Source organism: Ochotona princeps, chromosome 17, assembly GCF_030435755.1.
Source record: "Ochotona princeps isolate mOchPri1 chromosome 17, mOchPri1.hap1, whole genome shotgun sequence".
Lineage (NCBI taxonomy): Eukaryota > Metazoa > Chordata > Mammalia > Lagomorpha > Ochotonidae > Ochotona > Ochotona princeps.
In genome coordinates, this window is record NC_080848.1 from 13,018,804 (window position 1) to 13,043,650 (window position 24,847).

Genomic DNA, 24,847 nt, shown 5'->3' on the forward strand with positions numbered 1-24,847 from the left:
CTAGGCCACACCGCCAGGCCCTACATGGGCATCATTTTGAGTCTTGGATGTTTCTCTTCCAGTCTGGGTCCCACCCAGGTAGATCTGGATGAAGCTCCTGGCTTCTGCCTGGCCCGTTGCTGATTGCTGGAAGCGTCTCTCTTTCTCTCATTCCTCCTCTCTCTGTAACTCCTTCAAATAAATAATTTTAAAAGATAATTGTTTTAAAATCTATTCATTTGCAAATGCTATATTTAAAGCATTCACATAATTTTCAAAATTAGCCATGGGGCTTAAAAATGAGAACTAAACTATTTAAATATTTTCTGTATCTTCCTGAGAATCTTTAGTATCAGGAAATTAGAAGTAGAAGTAGTCATCAAGATGGCTTTGGACTGGGTATTGTGTTTTTTGTTTTTAACATTTCTTTCAATTCATGTTTTATTTGTTTTCCGTTAAGATAAGAAACTTATACAGTGCTAATAAGAAGAAACTGATAATACAGGGAAACATCAGAAGAGTGCTTTTAGGACTTGTATTTTTGCCTAATTCTTATCCCCACAATTTCATAGTAAGTAATTTAGAGTTTGCAGATTTTTAAATCCATTTGTTTTCCTCCACAGCAAAACAGATCGGCTTGCCAAAGGATCAGAATGTTACCAGAAGAGCCTTAGTTTAAATCCTTTCCTCTGGTCTCCCTTTGAATCATTATGTGAAATAGGTAAGTGAGGAGGTGGCAGGGGAAAGGTGCCTGCGTTTCTTCTCCACCCTCTCTGCCACCCCCACCCCTTCCCTGAATAATCGAAATTGTCTGTTCACAAGAAAAAGGTTTTTGCAATGTTAAATAACCCAAAGTAAGTCAATAATCTCTTCTATTTAGCCATCTGTCGGCCTCATATATGTCCTCTACTGAATTTATTGTGTGTATAACAGTAGCCAAAATAGCTTTCTGGATAAGAAAAGACATAATAGAACTCCCAGAGAGTCTGGTACCTGGAAAGGTAGTATCTTAGCCTGTGTATTCTAGAATGCACTGCCAGGTGCTTTAAGGCATGAGTTTATATGCATGGAAGTGCTTTGGCTTCGATATTTACTGTTTCAGCTGTCTAGCCTTACCCTGTAGCTTGAGAAAAATGAGATCTAGTTGCTTCTGCTTTTAAAACGAACTCACAACTGCATTTTCCTGAGATTTAGTATAAATCAGAGTCCTTACAGTATAGTTTATTTCCTGTATTTTTTTTTAAGATTTATTTATTTTTATTACAAAGTCAGATATACAGAGAGGAGGAGAGACAGAGAGGAAGATCTTCCGTCCAATGATTCACTCCCCAAGTGACCACAACGGCCGGTGCTGTGCTGATCCAAAGCCGGAAACCTGGAACCTCTTCCAGGTCTCCCACGTGGGTGCAGGGTCCCAAGGCTTTGGGGCGTCCTCGACTGCTTTCCCAGGCCCCAAGCAGGGAGCTGGATGGGAAGTGGAGCTGCCAGGATTAGAACCAGCGCCCATATGGGATCCCGGCGCGTTCAAGGCGAGGACTTTAGCCGCTAGGCCACGGCGCCGGGCCCCTATTTCCTGTATTTGCAGCTTGATTTTAGGGCTAAGTTTTTGTAAGTTGGTGGACAGGCAGATGGATGAGACTTTTGCTTAGCAGAAACAGGCAGGAGAATTTTAAAAATGTGGAAAAGACTTTATTCTCAGACTTTTATGTATACTTGAAAAAATATTTATCTTTCATTTCCTCACAGGCAACATTTTTTTTTTCTTTTCTGGGGTCTTCACAGGTGAAAAGCCAGATCCTGACCAGACTTTTAAATTAACATCTTTACAGAACTTTAGCAGCTGTCTACCCAACTCTTGTACAACACTAGTATCAAATCATAGTTTATCTCACAGACAGCCTGAGACAGTTCTTACAGAAACACCCCAGGACACCATTGTAAGTATATCAAATTTTAATGTTCAAAATACTATGAAAGCTAAAAGGAATAGTCTGAGCTAAAAATATTGTAAGTGACATTGTGGAAATTTTCTGTTTTAGGAATTAAATAGACTGAATTTAGAATCTTCCAATTCAAAGTACTCCTTGAATACAGATTCTTCGGTGTCTTATATTGATTCGGCAGTGATTTCACCAGATCCTGTCCCTCTTGGAACAGGAACTTCTATATTATCTAAACAGGTTCAAAATAAACCAAAAACAGGTCGAAGTTTGTTAGGAGGACCAGCTGCTCTTAGCCCATTAACACCAAGGTAAGTCACAGAAAAGATGCTTTAAAATATGCCATTTTATATGATCTTATGATTCCTAGTGATTAATAATATCAGTTAATTTATATAGCAGCGTAAGTTGCTATTAAAATAGAGGAGGATTCTCAGAAAATGAACCAAAACAAAAGACAAAAGAAAAATAATAGAGTGCATGAAAAGATACTATCTGTTTCTGTGTGGTGGAGAGCAGTGATGCCTTGATAAGTTATGATATAATCAGAGCAACACTCTTGGCTGTTGGAGTGCTGTTTTCCAAAATAGGGAGAAAGTATAGATAACTATGAATTACTGTATCAGGTTTATTTAAAACATATGTGTGCATACAGGGACCTATCCCAGAGAATACATATCTAAGAGCATCCAAATAAAGATCCTGTGCTAAAGCTGATTACGTCAGTGTAGTTCTGTGGCCAAGGAGATACTAAGATGACATACCCGTGAATTTACAGCAATTTCTTTGTAATTGTAGCTCATAAATCCTAACAGAATTTGGATCATTTGGATCTTAGCTTTCATTAATAATTCTTCTTTATTTCTAGTAAATCTCCTAAGAACAGTTACTGTTGCTCAGTGTCATTCCCTGTTTGAGTTTTTTTCCTGTTTTAGTCATGGTGGGTGGAATAGTCTACATTCACAGTTTATTTATAATCTGCCCCTCAGATACTCACTGCCCCCAAGACTGATTTGCCATTCTCTTCCTTTTAGACCTTCTAATTTAAGTATACTGCTGCTTTATATATGCCTTGATGACTTTTTGACACCTTGATTTCAACCTCTTCTCAGTTTTGGGATTTTGCCATTAGAAACCTCAAGTCCTGGAGATGGATCCTATTTACAAAACTACACTAACACACCTTCTGTAATTGATGTGCCATCCACTGGAGCCCCCACAAAAAAGGTATTTTCCATGTAAAATTTAACTTTGTTGTTGATTAAAGAAAACTTGCCTAGAAGTACAGTCTGTTCAGAGAGGATCCAACTCTATGTGGCTGCCTTTACTCTAGATGTTTGTTTTTGTTTTTTTGAGAAGAGTGATGAGATTTTTTGAATGTGCCTATTTCTGTTTATTTGAAAGGCAGAGAAAAATCTATTCCCTAGATCACTCTCCAAGGGCCTAGAGCAAGCTGGGAATAGGTCAGAGTAAAGCCAGGATCTCAGACCTCTGTCCGGGTCTTCTGTGTGGGTGTCAGTGACGCATTACTTGGCCATCACTCTGTACCCCTCAGCATGCACCTTAGCAAGAATCTGGCACTGGAGTAGGGTTGGAACTAGACCCAGGCCCTCCTGTACCAGATGAGGTAGCCCAAGTGGCATCTTAACCACTGTGCCACATGCCTGTTCTGGAATTGCTGAAGAAGTGAAACAATGTCATCATTGTCATAGCCTCTTCATTAGATTAGGAGAAAACCATTTGTTCTTTTGGTCAGTAGGATTAGAACTCAGGGGCAGTGTTATGGTTTAATGGCTAAAGCTTCAGCCTGCAACACCAACACCCCCTCTGGGTGCTGGTTTGAGTTCTAGCTGCTCTGCTGCTATGCAGCTTTCTGTGCATGACCCTGGAAAGCATCCAAGGATAAGCCAAATTTTGGGGCATCTACCTCACGTGGGAGCAGGGTGAGTTGCTGGCTCCTGACCATGGCGGCCATCTGGGGAGTGAAGCAATGAATGAAAGATTCTCTCTTTCTGTGTTTCTCCCTCTCTGCTCTGTAACTCTTTTTTTTTTTTTTAAGATTTATTTTATTTTATTACAAAGTCAGATATACAGAGAGGAGGAGAGACAGAGAGGAAGATCTTCTGTCCAATGATTCACTCCCCAAGTGAGCCGCAACGGGCCAGTGCTGTGCTGATCCGTAGCCAGGATCCTGGAACTTCTTCTGGGTCTCCCACGCGGGTGCAGGGTCCCAAGGCTTTGGGCCGTCCTCAACTGCTTTCCCAGGCCACGAGCAGGGAGCTAGATGGGAAGTGGAACTGCCAGGATTAGAACCGGCGCCCATATGGGATCCCGGGGCATTCAAGGCGAGGACTTTAGCTCCTAGGCCACGCTGCTGGGCCCCAACCATGACTTTTAGATAAAAAATAAATCATTGAAAAAAAAAAAGATTAGAACTCAGCTTACTTCAGTCAGCATATAGCTAAATAATATATTTTCCTTTTTTAACCAAGATGATTGTTTCTATCATGTTTAATATAAATAACAAATTATAGTTGCCTCTTTACTTGTTCCCACTACTGTGTGTATGTGATTTTTTTCTTTGTTTTAATTAATTTATTTATCTGAAAATTAGAGTTATGCTGAGATTAAGATCATCTGTCTGCTGATTCATTCCCTAGGTAGCTACAACAGCCGGTCTGGCCAGGAGCCATGAGCTTCTTCCAGGTCTCCCACATGAGTGGCAGGGACCCAAGCATTTGCCCCATCTTCTGCTGCTTTTTCCAGGCCGTTATCAGGGAGCTGGATAGGGCATTAAGTGGAGCAGCCGGGGCATTAACTGATGCCCATTAGGTATGGCAATGCCACAGGCAGGAGCTTTACCCATTATACAACAATGCTGGCTCCAGTGGAGTTTATTTACTTATTTATTTTTTGTTATTACCGCTAATAATTGTGTGAAAAGAAATGTACTTAGATAAAGCAGATATTTGCGTTAATAAAATTTTTATAGTGGGTACTCAGATGTGTCAAGGTAAAAGATATTTGCCATTCTTGTAGTAAATACTGTAATACATTTATGAGACGCTTCTTTCATTGTTTCTTTTCATAGCTATATGATAGTAGAGTGCACAGAATAGCTTCTGTAAAAATTAAAATAATTAGAGAAGATGGTAGATTTGAAATGTCTGTTTCCACACTTGATAGATTTTAAAGAAGTGGAAGCTAAATAAGTTGTTAAGAAATGGCTAACAGATGTGGTCCCTTCACCTGTCTGCAAACATACTTGCTTTTTACTCATGAGCATTGTTGAGGCTGCAAACATTTTTTCTGTATATTAGCTAGGGAATGGTATTCAAAACTCTGAATAGTTAAAAAGGAACTGCAAGGTAGCAGATATTATGAGCTGTTTTCTTTTGTGTGTATGTGTGTGGGTATTTGTTTTATTGTTTTATTTTTTTTTTATTTATTAAAGGTGTGTTTATTTTTATTGGAAAGGCAGATATACAGAGAGGAGGAGAGACAGGGAGATTTTCTGTCCGATGATTCACTCCCCAAGCAGATGCAATGACTGGAGCTGAGCCAGTCTGAAGCCAGGAGCCAGGAGCTTCTTCTGGGTCTCCTATATGGGTACAGGGTCCCAAGGCTTTGGGCCGCCTTTGACTACTTTCCCAGACCACAGCAGGAAGCCGGATAGGAAGTGGGGCCGCCGGGATTAGAACCAGCACCCATATGGAATCCTGGTGCGTTCAAGGCGAGGACTTTAACCGCTATACTATCATGCCAGGCCCTATTGTTGTTTCAAATATTTATTTATTTATTCATTTATTGGAAAGGCAGATTTGCAGAAAGGAGAGACAGAGAGAAAAAGCTTCCATCTGCTGATTCACTCTGCAAATGGCGCAATGGCTGGAGCTGAGCCAATGTGAAGCCAGGAGCTTCTTGTGGGTCTTCCCCATGGGTGTGGTTCCCCAAGGACTTGGGTGATTCTTCACTGCCTTTCCAGACCACAGAGAGCTGGATCAGAAGTATAGGAGCGGACCCAGTATAGTAGTCTAGTAGCTAAAGTTCTCACCTTGCTCACCCCGGGATCTCATATTGGCACTGGTTCATATTCTGGCTGCACCGTTTCCCTTCCAGCTCCCTGCTTGTGGCTTGGGAAAACAGTTGAGGAGGGCCCAAAGCGTTGGGACCCTGCACCCGTGTGGGAGACCCAAAAGAAGCTCCTGGCTCCTGGCTTTGGATTGACTCGGCTCCGTCCATTGCAGCCAGCTGGGGTGTAAATCATTGGACAGAAGATCTTTCTCTCTGTCTCTCCTCCTCTCTGTATACCTGACTTTCCAATAAAATCTATCTATGTATCTCTCTATCTATCTATCTGTGTTAAAAGTGAAGGAGCCGGGCTTGGCAGTGTGGCCTAGTGGCTAAGGTCCTCGCCTTGATCCCATATGGCCGCTGGTTCTAATCCCGGCAGCTCCACTTCCTCTCTATCTCTCCTCCTCTCAGTATATCTGACTTTGTAATAAAAATAAAATAAAATTAAAAAAAAAAAAAAAAAGTGAAGGAGCCAGGACACAAACTGATGCCCTTATGAGATGCTGTCACTTGCACAGGTGGAGGATTAGTCTGTTGAGCCACCGCACTGGGCCCATATATGAGCTGATTTAAACCTGATTTTTAAAAGTGAACAACTACCCGATATTGTTTTATTATGCAGTGATATGCAATTATGGAAGTGCATTTATTGCAATTAAAAGACAGAGTAGATTGACAGCATGCCAGATTAAGTAGGTCAAAACAGTAAATGCTGCGGGGAACATTGTGACAGACATGTTAAGCCACAGGTTTGAATACCTGTATCCTTCATCAAGGTGCCTGGTGTGACGCCCAGCTGCTCAGCTTTGCAACCAACTTCCAACTACTGCGCCTAGGAGGCAACAGATGGTAGCTCAACTTCTCAAGCCCTTCCCTCTGCGTCTCTTTCAGTCGCTGTGACAGTTGAATAAATAGATAAATCTTAAAACACACACACATGCACGTGGAAGAACTATAACAACTTAGGACCATTTAGGTAGTGAACCAGGTATAGGACTGCAGTAACTCAATCTACTTCTTCCTCTTCTGTTCTTATCTATTACAAAGTGTTTCCCAAATGCATTATCAACTAAAATTATCAAGCCAAGTATAACAGTGAGTTCTGAATGTAGTTCTTTAATAATTAAAGAAGTGACAGGACTGACTTTAGTGTAGGTGTCCCAATTTAGAGGAGAAAGCAGAGGGCCTCATGCATTGGCTCAATTGGCTAATCCTCTATCTCCACATGCTGGGATCCCCTGTGAGCACCAGTTGGTGTCCCAGCTGCTCTACATGCTATCAAGCTCCCTGCCTATGGCCTGGGAAAGCAGTAGAGGATGGCCAGAAACCTTGGGACCCTGTACCTCTGTGGGAGACCCACAAGAAGCTCCTGGCTCCTGGCTCCTGGTTTCAGATGTACTAAACTCCAGCTATTGTGGTCATTTTGGGAGTGAACCAGCAGATGGAAGATCTTTGTCTCTGCCTCCTCTTCTCTCTGTAAATCTGACTTTCCAATAAAAATAAATAAGTCTTAATAGTAAGTTTTGAAGGAAAATTATCTGGTGGGGAAAAAGAATACACTGATAAAGCAGTCATAGGTGATGGCTTGTCAGCCTTTTGGCTGTGATTGGACATGAAGAAAGTAGGTGGTGATGATGAATAGAAATCAATCAAAGAGGACACAAGAGGCAAGCAAAGATTTTTTTTTTCTTCCAAGGGAGTACGACCCAATTAATGAAGCAGTAGAAAAATTAAAGAGAAATATTACATGTTTTTATGTAAAAGACAGAAAGACAGAGATCTCCCTTTCACTGTTTTACCTGCCTAATTCCTACAGCAAACAGGATGGTCTAGGTTGAAGCCACGAGCTGGAAATTCAGCCTGGGTTTCATGTGGGTGACAGGTTTGTTCCCAAAGCTCACATTAGCAAGAGCTGCAACGGAGGCCAAGCCAATAGAGCCAGATTCAAATCCATGTGCATGTGTGTGACAGGCAGGCATCCCAGGTAGTATCTTAATTACTAACCAAATGTCCACCCCTGGAAAGAAATATTTGCTCTAGAAACCAGCGTCTTTGGGTTTTCTACAGTAATCAAAATTTTCTTTTTTTAAAGATTATTTTCTATCTCCTGCTTAACTGCCCAATGGCTGCATGGCTGGAGATAGCCCTGTCTGAAACCGGGAGCCAGGAGCATCTTCTGTATCTCCCATGAGGATGTGAGAGCCCAAGGACTTAAGCCATCCTCCACTTCTTCCCCAGGCACATAAACAGGGAGCTGGATCGAAACTGGGGCAGTCGGGACTCCAACCAGCACCCAGATGGGATGGCAGCACCACAGGCAGAGGCTCAACCTACGCCACCATGGTTTGGCTCCTTAATCAGAATTTTCAATTATTAATTGCTATTAATACTTTGTATTTATTTCTTAGTGCTATTCTCTCTTTCTTTTTAAGATTTGTGTATTTTTCGTTGGAAAGGTAAGCGTGAAGGAGAGACAGAAAGATCTTCCATTTGCTGATTTGCTCCTCAAGTGGCTACAGCCGGAGCTGAGGTGATCCAGAGCCAGAAACATCTTCTGGGTCTCTCATGTAGGTGCAGGGTCACAAAGTTTTGGGCCATCCTCCCTTGCTTTCCCAAGCCATAAGCAGTGAGCTATGTTGGGAGCTGAGCAGCTGGGAAACACTGGCCCTGAATGGGATTCTAGCACTTTAGCCAGTTGAGCCAGAATGCAGGCCCTATCGCATTTCTTTTAAAATTTTACTTATCTTCATTTTATTTGAAAGACAATGAGATAGGCCAAAAGTGGAAGAGACAGAAATCTGATTCACTCCCCAAATGCTTGCAAGAGCCAGGGCTGGGTAAGACTGAAGCCAGGACCCAGGAGCTACATCTTGGCCTCCCTTGTATTGAGTACTTGAGCTGTCATCTGCAGTCTCCCAGGCTGTGCATTATTAGGCAGTTGATTGGAGAAAAGAGTAGCCTACACTCAAAGTAGACACTCTAATGCTGACATTTCAAGAAGTAACTTGGGCCACTATGCCAATAACCCACTGCCCCTGTTTTTTAAAAAGTCTTAGGAAACAGAAAAAAAAAATCTTAATGGACCAGCACTGTGATACAGCAAGTGGGTAAATCTGCCTGTGGTACCAGCATTCCACATGGGCCCTAGTCAAGAGTCCCAGCTGCTCCATTTCTGATCCAGCCTGCTGCTAATGCACCTGGGAAAGCATTGGAAGATGGCCCTCTACTAATATGGGAGCCTAAATGAGGCTCCTGGCTTCCGATGGCCCAGCTCTGGCTGTTGTGTGGCTGTTTGGGGGAATGAATGAGGAAATGGAAGACCATCTCAGTCTCCCTCTTTCTGTAACATTGTCTTTCAGATATCTTTAAAAATTTTATCTGTGTTGGTTTATTTATTTTAGAGACAGGGAGACAGTGAGTGCACTAATTGCAGGTTTATCCCCTCAGTGCCCTCAATTATTTGACATGGGCTGAAACTGACAATGGGAAGTGAAAATTCAATCCTGATTTTCCCTGTGGGTAACAGGAATCCTAGTTACTTGAGCCTTTAGCACCTGCTAGGTTCAGCAAAAAGAAGCTGGAACCAGGAATTGAATCCAGGGACTTTGATGTGGGATAAAGTGGTTTTAACCAGTGTTTGAACCACTAGGCTAAATGCTCATCCCAATTTGTGTTTTAAGATGATAGTATGGGGCCAGTGCGATGACTCAACTGGTTGTCAGCCTGCGATTGCCAGTATCCCATATGGGCACTGGTTTGAGTCCCCACTGTTCCCCTGCCATCCTGCTGCCTGCTATTTACTTGGGAAAGCAGCAGAGGATGGCCCAACTCCTTGGGCCAGTGCAGCCACATGGAAGACCTGGAAGAAGCTCCTGACACCTGACTTTGAGCCAGTTCATCTCCGGCCATCACAGCCATTTGGAGATTGAACCAGCAGATGGAAGATCTTTCTCTGTTTTTCTTTCCTCTCTGTAAATCTTCAATAAAAATAGTAAATAAAATTTTTAAATGATTGTATGTATATTAATACTTTCATTGGAACATTGTAGATGGGGAGTATCATGGTATCTGTCCGGATTTTACAGTATAGTTTATGATCCATAAACCTTAGATTTTTCTTTTCCCTGTTTTACAGTCTGTTGCAAGAATTGGCCAAACTGGAACAAAGTCTGTCTTCTCACAGAGTGGAAATAGTCGAGAGGTAACTCCAATTCTTGTTGCACAAACACAGAGTTCTGGCCCACAAACAAGGTATTTATCATGGTGTCATTAGTTACAATTGTTCAGCTTTTCTTGTCATAAAATCTGATTCTGCAACAACCAGAATAAATTTTGAAAATACAAACTTTGAAACTTCTTACTAAAAAAACTAGTGTAATTTGAATTCAGTTTTATAAATGCAAATCAGACCAAATTTAAGTGACAGCTCTTTTAGTTTAATTGCCTTGTAGATTTGTTACAACTAAATATTTAAGTACTGCTTTATGATTTATATACTTGATCTTCAGATCACGTGTACAAAGATTTCAATCTCCTCTCGACCATTATGCATGTATATATGCAAAATTAACCATCAAGTAAATCTTTTAAGTAATTAATCCACTGCTACCAGAAGTGTTAAATAGTATTTCTTCCTATTTATGGACTCAAGTTAAATTAGAGCTAATATTTGAAGGAAAGATGCAATTTTCTCCTTCCTTTTTAAAATAGCGAACTTACGCCAGGGTCTAAAAACAGAGACACATGTGCCTTTTCTCTGACTGTCTTGAAGGCCTCAGTGTTCTTGGGATGCCAGGGCTGCAAGGAATGGGAGGCATGCTGCAGAGCTACGGAATGTAAGCTAGCCTAAGCTAGCCAGAGAGAATGTGTAAATGTAATTCATGGAGTTGTACATTTTGTTTTAAACAAACTAACTGTAGAATCAGCTGCTAGTAATTTTGTATTCTTTATATCATTGAAACTATTTTATCTTCTTTATTACCTTTATTTTCTGGACTTGCCAAAACAACACACCACAGACTGTCTTAAAACAGTAGAAATAATTCTGATTTATTTATTTTTTATTGTGAAGTTAGACATACACAGAGAGGAGGAGAGACAGAGAAATATCATCTGTCCGATGATTCACTGCCCAAATGACTGCAACGGCCGGTGCTGATCAGAAGCTAGGAGCCCAGATCCTCTTCTAGGTCTGCCACACAGGTGCAGGGTCCCAAGGCTTTGAGTCATCTTCAACTGCATTCCCAACCACAAGCAAGGGGCTGGATGGGAAACAGGGCTGCCGGGATTAGAACTGGCACCCATATGGGATCCTGGAGATTCAAGGCAAGGACTGTAGCAGCTAGGCCATGCTGCCGGGCCCAATTATTATTATTATTTTATGGTACAGTTCCATAGGCCATGAGATTTCCCTTATCCCCTCCCCAAGTCCCCTTCCCTCACCACTGTGCTCCCCTATATAATTACTAAAGTATAGTTCTTCATAAACAGTCATATGTCCATCATTGCCGGCATGGACAATGGCAGAGTCCAGCATCCTATTGCCAAGATATAGTAAACAGTTTCATTGGGGGGTCCATCTTTGTCTGGAAGTAAAGATGCATACTGCATTGTATCCTCACATCTGGATATGATAGTCTGCATTACACAGTTAATATACATCCCATTAAATGAAAAGCCACGGTAAGAAATTAATAACAGGAAGAAAAAAAGAAATTTAAAATGCCATGAAGTTAAATAACATGCTACTTGATGACTAATGTGTCGCTGAAGAAATGGAAAAGAAAATCAAGAATCTTCTTGAAGAAAATGTTGCTGCTTTATGATTTGTAAGACAAATTTAGTTCTTTCCTGTACATATCTGTGCTTTATTTTATTTTGAATATGGAATATAGTTGTTTTATTTCACTGTTTAAGGAATTTTTATTAAAGCAAGAATTTTATAATCCAAATTACGTTTCCTTGCTGAACATGGAGTATATTTGTATTCATTGTTTAAAAAATAAAGAATTTTATTTGTTTTACTTGAAGTCAGAGAAAAAGAGGGAGAGACAAAGACACAGAGAGAGGTTTTCCATCCTCTGGTTCACTACCCAGTGGCCACAATCACCAGAGTTGAGCTGGTCCAAAGCTGGGAGCAAGGGGCTTCTTCTGGGACTCCTATGTGGGTGCTGGGTCCCAAGTATTTGGACCATCCTCTACTGATTTCCCAGTTCATAAGCAAAAAACTGAATCAGAAGTGGAGCAAATGGGGCTAGAATTGGTGCTCACACCGTACACTGGAGCTGCAGGCAGATTTACTAGTTGTACTCCTGTACCAGCCCATCAATGCAATTTAGCAGTATTCTCAAGCTCATCTTCCCTGTAGACTGGCCTCATTGTAGAAAGTTATTTCTTCCCACTTCTCAGGCAAAACTGTTCTTTAATTACCTAAACATATTCACAAAATGTAATTCATATTTACAGTATATAGATATTTGAAAGACAGGCATCTTTTATTTGATGGTTAGTTACCCAGATGCCCACAGCAGTGAGTCCTACCAGGAGCCCAGAACTCCATCCAGATTTCCCGCTTGAGTAGCAGTGACTCAAGTACTTGAGCTGTCTCACTGCTTCTCAAGGTACATACTAGCAGGGATCTGGATGAGAAGTAAGGTTTCCAAGACCCGAGCACTGATTTGGGATATAAGGTGCCAAGAACATGTTAACCACTGCACTAAACACCTGCTCTTATATTTTTAGTGTAGATGACAAACATGAGTGGTTGTTCCTACCAAAGAAAGTATGTTACAATTTTAAATGAAAATGAATCGGTTAAGCAAAATTATTTTTTTTCTTTCTTGAAAAAGCAAGAGAGAACTGATTGACTGATTCACTCCCCAAATGTCCACAGCAGTGAAGACTGGGCCAGGCAGAAAGCAGAAATCAGGAAATCCCAACCAGTTGAGCCTTGCCCCATCCACATTACCAGGAAGTTGGAATTGGGATCCAGAACAGAAGCATTCCAACCAGCCTAAGCACCCTCTCCTGGCCTCTTTTTATTTATTTATTTATTTATTTTTATACAGACATGGGGGTACAATGGAACATGCATCCCTGCTTCCAAATGAAAGATGGATTCCCAGTGAAACTGTTGGGCATGTGTAGACAATGGGATCCTGGACTGTCTGACATTGTCTGTACCAACAATGTCGGGATACACTTAAATAAGAGACTGATAGAATTACGATTCCTTATGAAGGACTACACTATTGTAACAAAATGAGAAAAATCTGATGGGGGGCTGGGAGTTTGGCAGGGAATCCCAGCCTATACGAAATTGTACCACATAATTCAAAATTCAAAATAAAAATATATTTTTTAAAACATTAATTTTTATTGGAAAGTCAAATATACAAGGAGGAGAGGAGACAAAAAAGATCTTCCGTGTCTGATGATTCACTCCCCGAGCGGCCACGGTGGCTGAAGCTGAGCTGATCTAAAGCCAGTAACCAGGAGCTTCTTCTAGGTCTCCTACGTGGGTGCAGGGTCCCAAGACTTTGGGCCGTCCTTGACTGCTTTCCCAGGCCACAAGCAGGGAGCTCAAGGCGAGAACTTAAGCCACTAGGCTACCAGTCCTGGCCTCTTTTGAAATGGAAAAGGCTAGGTGGAGGAACCCACCATGGGGGGAGGGTGTGGGGAAGTGTGGGGAGAATCCCAGTTCCTATGAAATTACAACACAATGTAATTAATGTAATTAATGAATAAATTTAATAAAAAAAAAAAAGAAATGGAAAAGGCTAGTGCTGGACATGCCCAGCAGCTCATGTTTCCACAAGTTTCTTTGGCCTTGACTCAGATGACTAGTAGAATTCTTCTAAAGTTGCTAATCAGTAGTAGTTCATAGGTTTACTCACTCTCTGATCACTTTAGATTTTAAGTTTGCTTGCTTTCTAAGAATGGAGTTCTTGTATTTTAGAGCTTTCCAATGAAGTGAAAATGTTTCATCTCAGTAGTTAATGATACTGGCTTTTCTGTAGGCGTAATAAAACTTTGATGTAGCTATTTGAATTTAAATAACTTGTCAGATATTACTTATTCTGGTGATATTTATTTGTTGGCAAATACCCAGATTTAGACTCTGTGATTGAATATCTTTTCCTTTTCCCTTAACTTGTTATATAGGCACAAATGAAGGCTAATTGGTTTATCACTTTTAAGTGAATTATTTTTTCTTCAAATTAATATTCTTAGAGTGAAGATATATATTGTAATATTTATCCTTCTGTAGCAATATAAATAGTTGTTCAATCCTGAGTTTTCATAGAGAGGCCAGAAAAGGACAGGCCACGCTCCTCAGCTTCATAGTACTTAGATGATGATGCATGTTTTAAAATAAATCTGCATTGAAGCGACAAATCATGTTAGTAACTGAGTAAAACATCACTCTCTTCTTTGTTCTAGTACAACACCTCAGGTACTGAGCCCCACTATTACATCTCCCCCAAACACACTGCCTCGAAGGAGCTCTCGGCTTTTTGCTAGTGACAGCTCTACAACCAAGGTGATTTAAAGATTCCTGCATGTCACGTTTACTTAATATTGCTCCTGCTGTAATTTCTGTTTTTTTTTTTTAATAATGCTTACTTACCAGTCAGTAAATATCCAATTTAGAATTTATGAAATAAGTTTTACTTTTAGAGGTATAAGTAATCTTTGTGGATTTTCTTGATCCTTATAAATTCATAAAATTATAAAATTATAACAAATAATAAGTATATCAGTGGTTATGAGGAGAAAGAGCTTGGGAAAGGATGTGACTATTAAAGCATGCAAAAGAGAATTTCATAATAGTATAACGTCCTGTGTCTTGGTTGTGATAGCTGATTACTCAAATCCATTTATGTGATAAAATTTTATTGGACTCTATACATACAAAGTCCATATCAAACTGATGAAATCCAAGTCAGTTTTGTAGATTTGTTCATAACATAAATATTTTGTCAATTCCTGTGTTGTGAATGTGATGATCTGTGTATTATTGGGGTAACAGTAAATGGAACGTATCTGGTTTTGTTTCAACTTCATGTGAGTCTGAAATTATTTCCAAATAAAACACTTTTTAGAGATAGGAGCGTATTTGTGGCCATTGGTCTATTGTGTGGGCAGTCTTTAATACATTGCCATACGGAGATCAATGATTTTGTGACTTTATCAGTTGCAATGCTCTGAGACTCTAGATAATATTACATTATTTTTTTCTTGTTGTTGTTGTTATTTATTTATTTTAAGATTAATGTGTTGTTTTGAAAGGGGTAGTGGCAGAAGTCTTTCATTTGTTGTTTCACTCCCCAAATGTCCATGACCATCAGGCCTAGGCTAGGTGACTCCAGGAGCGCAATACTCCATCTGGGTTCCCCCATGTGGGCAGCAGGGACTCAGTGTCATCCTCTCCCTCCCAGGAGCATTAGCAGGATGCTGGAGGTGGGATCAGAACTATGGACTAGCCAGGACTCCAACAGCAGTTCGGCATGGGAGGTGGTGTCCCAAGTGGCAGCTTAACTCTGCCTACAGCACCCTCCTTGCATTATATTATTTTCTGATTTTTTTAAATAGTGAGAATCTGAAAGAATTTTTAAAGGAGCAAAACTTCACAGTATTACAAGTTACGTTCAGAATCGTTGCGTTTAAAATTTGGTGCTAATTGGGGGTGGTAGTATCGAACAGCAAGTTTAGACCCTGCTCATAATGCCTAGCTGGCACCCCATATCAGAGTGCGAGTTTGAGTTCCAGTTACCCTGCTACCCATCCGGCTTGCTGCTAATGTGTCTGTAAAGGCACTGAAAAATGACTCAAGGACTTGAGTCCCTGCCACCCACACAAGACCCAGGATGAAATTCCTAGCTCCTGGAGTCAGCCTGCCCAGGTCTGACTGACAGCCATCTGGAGAGTTAACTAACAAGTGTTAACATGTGGAAGATCTTTTGTCTTCCCCTCTCTGTTGTTCTGTGTTTCAAATAAATAAATAAAATTTTAAAAATTAATTATTCTAAAGGCCTTTATGAAATTTATGAGAAAAATATGCAGTCATCCAAGATTGTACATTTACTTTATATCTAATGGTTAAGGTCCAAATTTCATGTGTATAACAAATGAGGAATTTCCTTCCCCTCTTTACAGGAGAATAGCAAAAAATTAAAAATGAAGTTTCCACCTAAAATCCCAAACAGAAAAACAAAAAGTAAAACTAATAAAGGAGGGATAACTCAACCCAACATAAATGATAGCCTGGAGATTACAAAATTGGATTCTTCCATCATTTCAGAAGGGAAAATAGCCACAATCACACCTCAGATCCAGGCTTTTAATCTGCAAAAAGCAGCAGCAGGTCTGTTTTTAAATGCTTATCTTCCTTGAGTTTTATTTTATTATGCAAATGTTTTTAGTAAATTCCTTTGTATTTACTGTAGTATTTTCATTGTTTTCTAGATAGATGTTACAAGCTTAATAGATTAGCTTATTATTAGCCTTTGTAGAAGATCAAACTGCTGTTGTGTTTTTCTCCTTTGCTTACCATATTGTTTTCTCCTAGAAGGTTTGATGAGCCTTCTTCGTGAAATGGGGAAAGGTTATTTAGCTTTGTGTTCATACAACTGCAAAGAAGCTATAAACATTTTGAGCCATCTGCCTTCTCACCACTACAATACTGGTTGGGTACTGTGCCAAATTGGAAGGGCTTATTTTGAACTTTCAGAGTATATGCAAGTAAGTATAGAAGACACTATATACCTTTGAAAAATAACTTAAATCGAATTAAATTGCCAGTTTTTGAGAAGACTAGAGTGAAAATACAGTATTTATTATGTAATGTCTGTAATTTCTCAGATTTTATAGATACAACACTTTTGTTTTACAGGAGAAATAATTTAGATTCGTTGGAATGACTTGATAGATTTATAAGAAACCAATCAACAATACAGTTAATTATTTTAGCAAACATAAAAATTGTACATGAATATAGGATGCTAGGTAATATTTCATTTGATGTATATATTGTGTAATGTCCTATCAGGGTAACTATCCTGTCTTCTAATTTCTAATAGAAAGATATACAATAAATTATATTGAGGTGATATATTTAACTCAAGAAAGTAATTGATTCAACCTGATTTCATTCACTTTTGTTGGTGATACAATCATTTCTGAAAGATGGCAATAGATTTTTTGTTTTTTTTATTTTGTTTGAAAGTTGGTTGCAAAAAGAAGACAGAGATCTCACATCTACTGATTGATTCCCAAGAGGTGGAAGCCAGTCCAAAGCCGGGAGCCAGGCACTTTCCCCAGGTCACCTGTGTGGGTATCCAGAACTGTCTTGCACTGCCCTTTCCAGGCAGTGACGACGAGGCTGGATTGCAAGTGAAGCAGCAGGACAGGAACTGGTTCCTAACTGGGATGCTGGCATCCCAGACAGTGGCATCACCTGCTGTGCAACAAAGCCAATCCTGAAATAACTTCTAAAACATTAAAAATCAACACTTCCCTGTATTTGACTAGTGGTTGTGTCCCCTCTTCTGTTTTGTGTGTGTGTGTGTTTTAAGGTTATTTTTATCTGAGGCAGGTGTAGAGAGAGATCTACCTTTGGTTGGTTCATTCTGCAAATGGCTGTAACTGCTTTAGGAGACTACAGGAACTTCTTCTGGGTCTCCCATGTGGGTGCAGGGTTCCAAGGACCTCGGCCATCCTCTGCTGCTTTCCCGGCCATAAGCAGGCAGCTGGATGGGAAGTGGAGCAGCCAGGCCTCAAACCAGTGCCCATGTAGCATGAGAGCTCTGCAAGCATGGGGATTAGTGTGCTAAGCCAATGTGTTAGCCGTAGGATTTGTTGAATTTGTCTTTTTATAACTAATGCCTATTTGAAATGCTTGCCTTTATAACTTTTATGAACTTTTCTGGAACATTGCAAGTCATCAGGCCAATCCTAAATACTACATGGCTATTTCTTGAGATTCAGTTGCCAGTTTTGTATTATTTCCTTATTTCCTCATTAAGAGCAGCCCAAATATACCTTGTTCTAAACTAAACTTCGAAACTTGTAACTTTTTGTCCTTTGAGTAGAAACTTAAGTTTTCAGAATTCCTGATCTATGAAAAGTGAGTTAACAGGAAGTTGCTCAGTTTGTTTTTTTGTTACTACTAATTTACAAAAATAATCATATACATGGCACCATTTACAGTGTGTGTGAAGACTCTCCAGCACTCTCCCCATTAATGTGCAAATTGGATCAGCTTGTTTCTCCTTACTGATTGTTATATTTCAGGCTGAACGAATATTTGCGGAAGTTAGAAGAATTGAGAATTATAGAGTTGAAGGCATGGAGATTTATTCTACAACACTCTGGCATCTTCAGAAAGATGTTGCTCTTTCAGTTCTTTCAAAAGACTTAACAGACATGGATAAAAATTCACCAGAGGTAAGAAAATCAACACACTTTTGTTTAGGAAGTTACCTTTTACTCACCCTTGTCAAATGGAGATAAGCTAAATAACTCAAACACTGTTTAGTATTATTCACACTTACTTCTCTCTGTCAAGGCAAGTGAGTAGATAAGAGATAGTCCTAGGATATAGTACAGATTCAAAACTAGAAAAATCACAGAATATATTCTTCATTCAGGATTAATCAAGATTTGTATTAAAGTTGCTGTGATCATCGAGAATATGATTGAGAAGTTATCTAGATTGAAATACGACTATAAATTAAATAAATAATTTGTATTAAGACAGTTAATTCTTATGCTTCATTTTGTAAGAATTGTAATTAGTGGTACGTTTGTTTTACACCTAGAATGTAGTACAATCAATTTTAATTGTTTTGGGTAATTCTATAGTCACTGTGAACACTGTATTAGTAATACTGAACTATTTTTTCAAGTGGGTAGAGAGGGCATTTAGACAAGGGGTTAAGAAGCCTGCACATTGTCGCACAGTACCTGCGTTCAGTAGCTAGCTCCAGCTCGTTGCTCAAGATCAGCCCTCGGGGACAGTAATGGTGGCTCATGTGAGTGGGTGTGGGAGTTTACACAAAGCAGAGAGGTGCCTTGTTTGACCTTAGCGGAAAATGTGTCTTTTGGGTAATGGACACACTCAGTCTACCCAGGATATTGAAAATGTTGAATGCATTGATTTGGGTCTCACAGATATATTTCAGGAAGCAAGTAAATTGGTGAGTAAATGATGGGTGGATAAAGGCCATCAGCTGTTTAATAATGCTCTTCAGTTTTGTCTTTGAAGCTTCATTTTGGTCAGATTTGAGTTTGTTATAAAAAATACAATTTTAATAGTCTATTGTTGTTTCTATTTTTTAAGGCTTGGTGTGCTGCAGGAAACTGTTTCAGTCTGCAACGGGAACATGATATTGCAATCAAATTTTTCCAGAGAGCTATCCAGGTGGATCCAAATTATGCTTATGCATATACTCTATTAGGGCATGAGTTTGTGTTAACTGAAGAACTAGACAAAGCATTAGCTTGTTTTCGAAATGCGATCAGAGTCAATGCTAGACATTACAATGCCTGGTAAGTGCTAATAAAATAGAAAGACAAAGTCTTAATACTGGTGCTGGAAGTCATTAATTTTATCAAACGGAGAAGTTAGGCAACAATTTGTTTCTGCTTCTTTCCCAACTCCGTATTTACTGCTGGCATTTACTACACTTTTTTGATGGACTGAAGAGCTTAAATATCAAGTGGTATAATTTTAAAAGCATAACTCTAATTTTTTGTTACATTTTTTTTTTTGAACTAATAAATTGGGTTTTATTCTGTCAGTAAATTTAAAGAATTAAATTACTAAAATACACTTTGGTATGTGCATGTATTTTTTTTTTTTTATCTCATTTCTAAGTGGCTACACTGCCTAAAATGTGGCATATACACAACTACAAATACTAGCATGAAACAAATTATTATCACCAAATTCACGTTAAAGGGAGGCATCTATTTGAATCCCAGCTGCGCCACTGCCAGTCCAGCTCTTTGCTATTGTGCCTGGGAAAGCAGCTGAAGATGGCTGGGTACTTGGGTGCGTGTATTCACATTGGAGACCCAGGAGAAATTCCTTGGCTTCAGCTCACCCCAGCTGTGGCCACTGCAGCAGTTTGAGAGGTGAACCAGCAGATGGAGGATTCTCTTTCTCTATATAACTCTACCTTTCACACAAATAAATTCCTTGAAATTTCTGATCACCTCCAGAACTTTTTGTAATTTTATTTTATTTTTATTATTGATTACATAGATTAAAGGGTTGCACACCTATGTGGGCCTCTGATTAGGGCGGGGAGGTTTGAAGTGTGATACTTCCAGACTTTAAATACATTGTTTAACTCCTCTGAATTTAACTCCTTTAAATACATTGTTGAACCTCATTTTCCTTATGCAAAAATGAGAGAGCAGTTAAACTAGTGGTTAAAATAGTGGTTGGGATACCTGGCACTGGCACTGAAGGCAGCTGTAGCTCCTGACACCAACATCTTGCTAAGCCAGACCCTGGAGGAGCAGTGATAGCACAAGTGAGTGGCTTCCTGCCGGCCATGTGCCGTCCTGGCTTGTGTCTCTGGCTCTAGGCTTTGGATTCAGCCAGCCCAGCCTTCTCAGATATCTGGGAGTGAGCCAGCAGATGAGAATGCTCCCTTTTTTCTCTCCTTCCTTCTCTCCACCCTTTAGCGATACAGAATGAATAGGTAGGTATGTATGTAGGTAGATAGATAAAAATTTTTGAGAATAAAACCAGTAACTTCCTGATTGCTCCTAAGACTAAATGAAATAATTCACCTAAAGAGCATAACAAAGTTCTATTCAATAAAAACTGTAGTATTTTTGGATATTATCATACTTTGGTGTTGATACTTCTGAGTATGATTAAAATGCTTTACTACTTTGTATAAAGAGTGATACTTATTGGCTCCCACCAAGACCACCAAAATCATTCCATTGTTCATTACAATGCCAGATATTGGACATGAACTTTCATCAGTTAAACTACATTAGTAGCCAACAGTTCATATGCCTAAAATTATACTGTGTTTTCTACTTGCAGGTATGGTTTAGGAATGATTTATTATAAGCAGGAAAAATTCAGCCTTGCAGAAATGCATTTCCAGAAAGCACTTGATATCAACCCTCAAAGTTCAGTTTTACTTTGCCACATTGGAGTAGTAAGTAACTCTATTACCGTATTGCTCTGTTTATCTCCCATTTGAAATGTGTGTATTACTAACTTAATTACGTAATGAAAACTGATGCATTTTGTTGTTGCGACAGAATTTGGTTTCCTTTTCTTAAAATATCCTAAATTATTTTTCCCTTACTATCAATAATTTTCAATGATTTAATGTAAAATAAGTTTTCAAGCAAGTTTTTAATTTTGGTAAAAGTGTTCTATTCTGAATGAAACAGTTGGTAAATGCAGGTTCTTGGTAGTTTTGAAGACCCTGGTGCTTAGAAGACCTATTAAATGTGCAGGGTTTTTTTGTGAATGGGAAAGGTTTTGCTTGCCTTTTTTTTTTTATGTGAACTTTATTTAATCTTAAAAATATATTTATTTTATTATTTTATGATATAATTCCATAGGATCTGAAATTTACCTCTTCCCTCCTTCTCAAATCTTCCCCGCCTTGCTTGCCTTTTCAACTTGAAAGTAACTAAAATTTGGGCCCAGCTTAGTGGCCTAAATGCTGAAGTCCTCACTTTGAACACGCCAGAATCCCATATGGGTGCTGGTTCTTATCCTGGCAGTTCCACTTCCCATACAGTTCCCTGCTTGTGGCCTGGGAAAGCAGTCGAGGACGGGCCAAAGCCTTGATATCCTGCACCCACGTGGGAGACCTAGAAGAGGCTCCTGGTTCCTGGCTCCTGGCTTTGGATAGGCTCAGCTCCAGCTATTGCAGTCACTTGGGAGTGAATCATCAGATGGAAGATCTTCCTCTCTGTCTCTCTTCTCTGTATATCGCTTTCTAATAAAAATAAATACATCTTTGCAAAAGAAAGTTACTACAATTTTGCTGTATCTTTAAGCCTTGAATGTCATTATGAATATATATCAGTGGTAGATCTGGAGCCAGTATACGTAATTGTTGTTTCTTTTTTAAGATTGATTTGTTTATTTGAAAAGCAGATTTACAGAGGGTCTCAGGGCAGGGAGAGGTGACAGAAAGAGATATTCCATCTGCTGCTTCACTGACTAAATGGCCAACAGCAGAGTTGGGCTTGTCTGAAGCCAAGAACCAGGAGCTTCTGGGACTTGGGCCATCCTCCACTGCTTTCCCTGGCCATAAGCAGGGACCTGGATCAGAAGTAGAGCAGCCAGAACTTGTACCCACTCCCATGAGATGCTGGCACAGTAGGCAGTGTCTTTACCTACTATACCACAGCACCATCCCAAAGTTGCATCTAGGTTCTGATACCAAGGGAAGTTTCTGAACATTCTTGGACTTAGGTATTTTTTTTTTTTTTAACATTTATCTATTTTTATTGGAAAGGCAGATATACAGAGAGGAAGATCTTCCGTCTGATGGTTCACTCCCCAAGCAGCCACAACGGCTGGAGCTGAGCCAATCTGAAGCCAGGAGCCAGGAGCTCTTCTGCATCTCCCACGCAGGTGCAGGGTCCCAAGGCTTTGGGCTGTCCTCAACTGCTCTCCCAGGCCAAATGCAGGGAACTGGATGGGACACGGGGCCGCTGGGATTAGAACCCAGCGCCCATATGGGATCCTGGTGTGTGCAAGGCGAGGATTTTAACCACTGCGCTATCATGCTAGGCCAGGACCTAGGTATTTTCTTTTTTTTTTTTTTTTAAGATTTATTTTATTATTTTTTATTACAAAGTCAGACATACAGAGAGGAGGAGAGACAGAGAGGAAGATCTTCCGTCCGATGACCCACTCCCCAAGTGAGCCGCAACGGCCAGCACTGCACCGATCCGAAGCCGGGAACCAGGAACCTCTTCCGGGTCTCCCAAACGGGTGCAGGGTCCCAAAGCTTTGGGCCGTCCTCGACTGCTTTCCCAGGCCACAAGCAGGGAGCTGGATGGGAAGTGGAGCTGCCGGGATTAGAACCAGCATCCATATGGGATCCCAGTGCATTCAAGGCAAGGACTTCAGCCACTAGGCCACGCCGCCGGGCCCAGGACCTAGATATTTTCAAAGAGAAGCATTTGGACTAGAATAGGAAGGAATTTGAGAGGTAATCTATTAATCCTGTCAGTTGCTACTCCACTTAATGCAGTTAAGATCCGTTTATACCTTATAACCTCATCTCTACTATTTCGTTACTTTTTTTAAAAGATTTATTTTTATCTGAAGTCAGATTTTACAGAGATAGAAGGACAGAGAGGTCTTCTATCTGCTGGTTCACTTTCCAGATTGCCTTAATATTAGGTGCCAAGCTGATCCAAAGCAAGGAGCTTTCTTTCTGGGTATTTATGGGTGCAGGGTTCCAAGGATTTGGACCATCCTCTGCTGCTTTCTCAGGTCATAAGCAGGGAGCTGGATCAAAAGTGGGGCAGCCGCAGCACACACTGGTGCCAATATGGGATGCTGGTGTTGCTGGCGAGGATTAGTTTGCTACTGCATGGTATAAGCCCCTAGTTTTGTTGCCTTTATGTGCATGTTGAGACATTTTCAATATTCAATAGATGGTAACAAGAGGAAGCACTAACATGATTTTTATTTTTTATAGGTTCAGCATGCACTGAAAAAATCTGAGAAGGCTTTGGATACCCTAAACAAAGCCATTGTTATTGATCCCAAGAATCCTCTATGCAAATTTCACAGAGCCTCAGTTTTATTTGCAAATGAAAAATATAAGGTAAGACATATTTCTTAATGGTTCTCAGCATTGCATTAGAGTAAAAGTATTTATGCTATAATATCGATCCAAGGCTTTTCATTTTCTCCATTTTCAAAAAACACTAATTTTATTATTTGTTTTTTCTTTCTTCATGCAGTACTCATGGAATAGATGAGTATGTGGATATTTAAGAATATGTTGTTATCACTTGTAAAGGTTCTGTACATAGAATGGCAGTTTTTCCTTTAGATAGTGACCAGACAATAGCCTAAATTATCCTTCTAGGATCAAAATATTTACCAGGTGACAAGTGAATGTGTGCACATTATTCAGTAAGTCATTTTACTGGGTACCTACTATGTGTCAAGCATAAGGAGCATATAGTGCTGAGTAAAGTGGTCACATTTCCTGTCTTTGAGGAATTTGCCATCTAGTATGCCACCAGAAGTATAGACATTAACCAAATAATGCAGAAATAGTTCATGTGGAGGATGTAGAGGAGAAGTATAGTGAGTTATCACAGCTTTTTTCTTTTTAAGATTTAGTTATTTTTATTGGAAAAGCAGATTTACAGAGAGAAAGAGATACAGAGAGAAAGATCTTCTGTCCACTGGTTCACTCCCCAAGTGGCCTCAGTGGCCAGAACTGAGCCAATCCAAAGCAAGGAACCAGGAGCTTCTTCAAGTCTCCCACACGGGTGCAGGGTTCTAAGGCTTTGTGCCATCCTATACTGCTTTCCCAGGCTACAAGCAGGGAGCTAGGTAAGAAATGGAGTAGCCAGGATTTGAATCAGTGCCCATATAGGATCCCAGCACTTGCAAGTTGAGGATTTACTCATTGAGCCATCATGCTGGGCCCAGTTATGCCATCTTCTAATATGGAAACTAGAACTAATCTGATGTGTTTATTCCTCTGTGTGATGTTATGGATCTGCAGCGTGTAACTGGTTTTGAAGTAGGAAGATAAGGAAATCTCAGAAAGAGGAAACATAAAAAGACATTGAATTGTTTTTTAAGATTTATATTTGAAAGACAG

The 24,847-nt window shown here is 39.9% G+C and overlaps 1 protein-coding gene across 7 annotated transcripts in view; it reads left to right on the forward strand.

The window, feature by feature from the left end:
• Nucleotides 1-24,847, forward strand: part of CDC27 (cell division cycle 27) — a 53,043-nt gene that overhangs the window by 21,805 nt on the left and 6,391 nt on the right. For 2 of the 7 annotated variants that reach the window (XM_058676631.1, XM_058676628.1), the window contains exons 5-18: nucleotides 603-700; nucleotides 1,762-1,916; nucleotides 2,019-2,230; nucleotides 3,032-3,146; nucleotides 8,086-8,131; nucleotides 8,230-8,336; nucleotides 10,129-10,244; nucleotides 14,436-14,535; nucleotides 16,152-16,359; nucleotides 16,564-16,736; nucleotides 18,288-18,440; nucleotides 19,336-19,544; nucleotides 21,064-21,181; nucleotides 23,702-23,830. In XM_058676631.1, the coding sequence (XP_058532614.1) occupies nucleotides 603-700; nucleotides 1,762-1,916; nucleotides 2,019-2,230; nucleotides 3,032-3,146; nucleotides 8,086-8,131; nucleotides 8,230-8,336; nucleotides 10,129-10,244; nucleotides 14,436-14,535; nucleotides 16,152-16,359; nucleotides 16,564-16,736; nucleotides 18,288-18,440; nucleotides 19,336-19,544; nucleotides 21,064-21,181; nucleotides 23,702-23,830 (1,939 nt within the window). The remainder of the gene's footprint in view (nucleotides 1-602; nucleotides 701-1,761; nucleotides 1,917-2,018; nucleotides 2,231-3,031; nucleotides 3,147-8,085; nucleotides 8,132-8,229; nucleotides 8,337-10,128; nucleotides 10,245-14,435; nucleotides 14,536-16,151; nucleotides 16,360-16,563; nucleotides 16,737-18,287; nucleotides 18,441-19,335; nucleotides 19,545-21,063; nucleotides 21,182-23,701; nucleotides 23,831-24,847) is intronic. The other 5 variants (XM_058676632.1, XM_058676635.1, XM_058676629.1 and 2 more) reach the window with 4 other exon arrangements.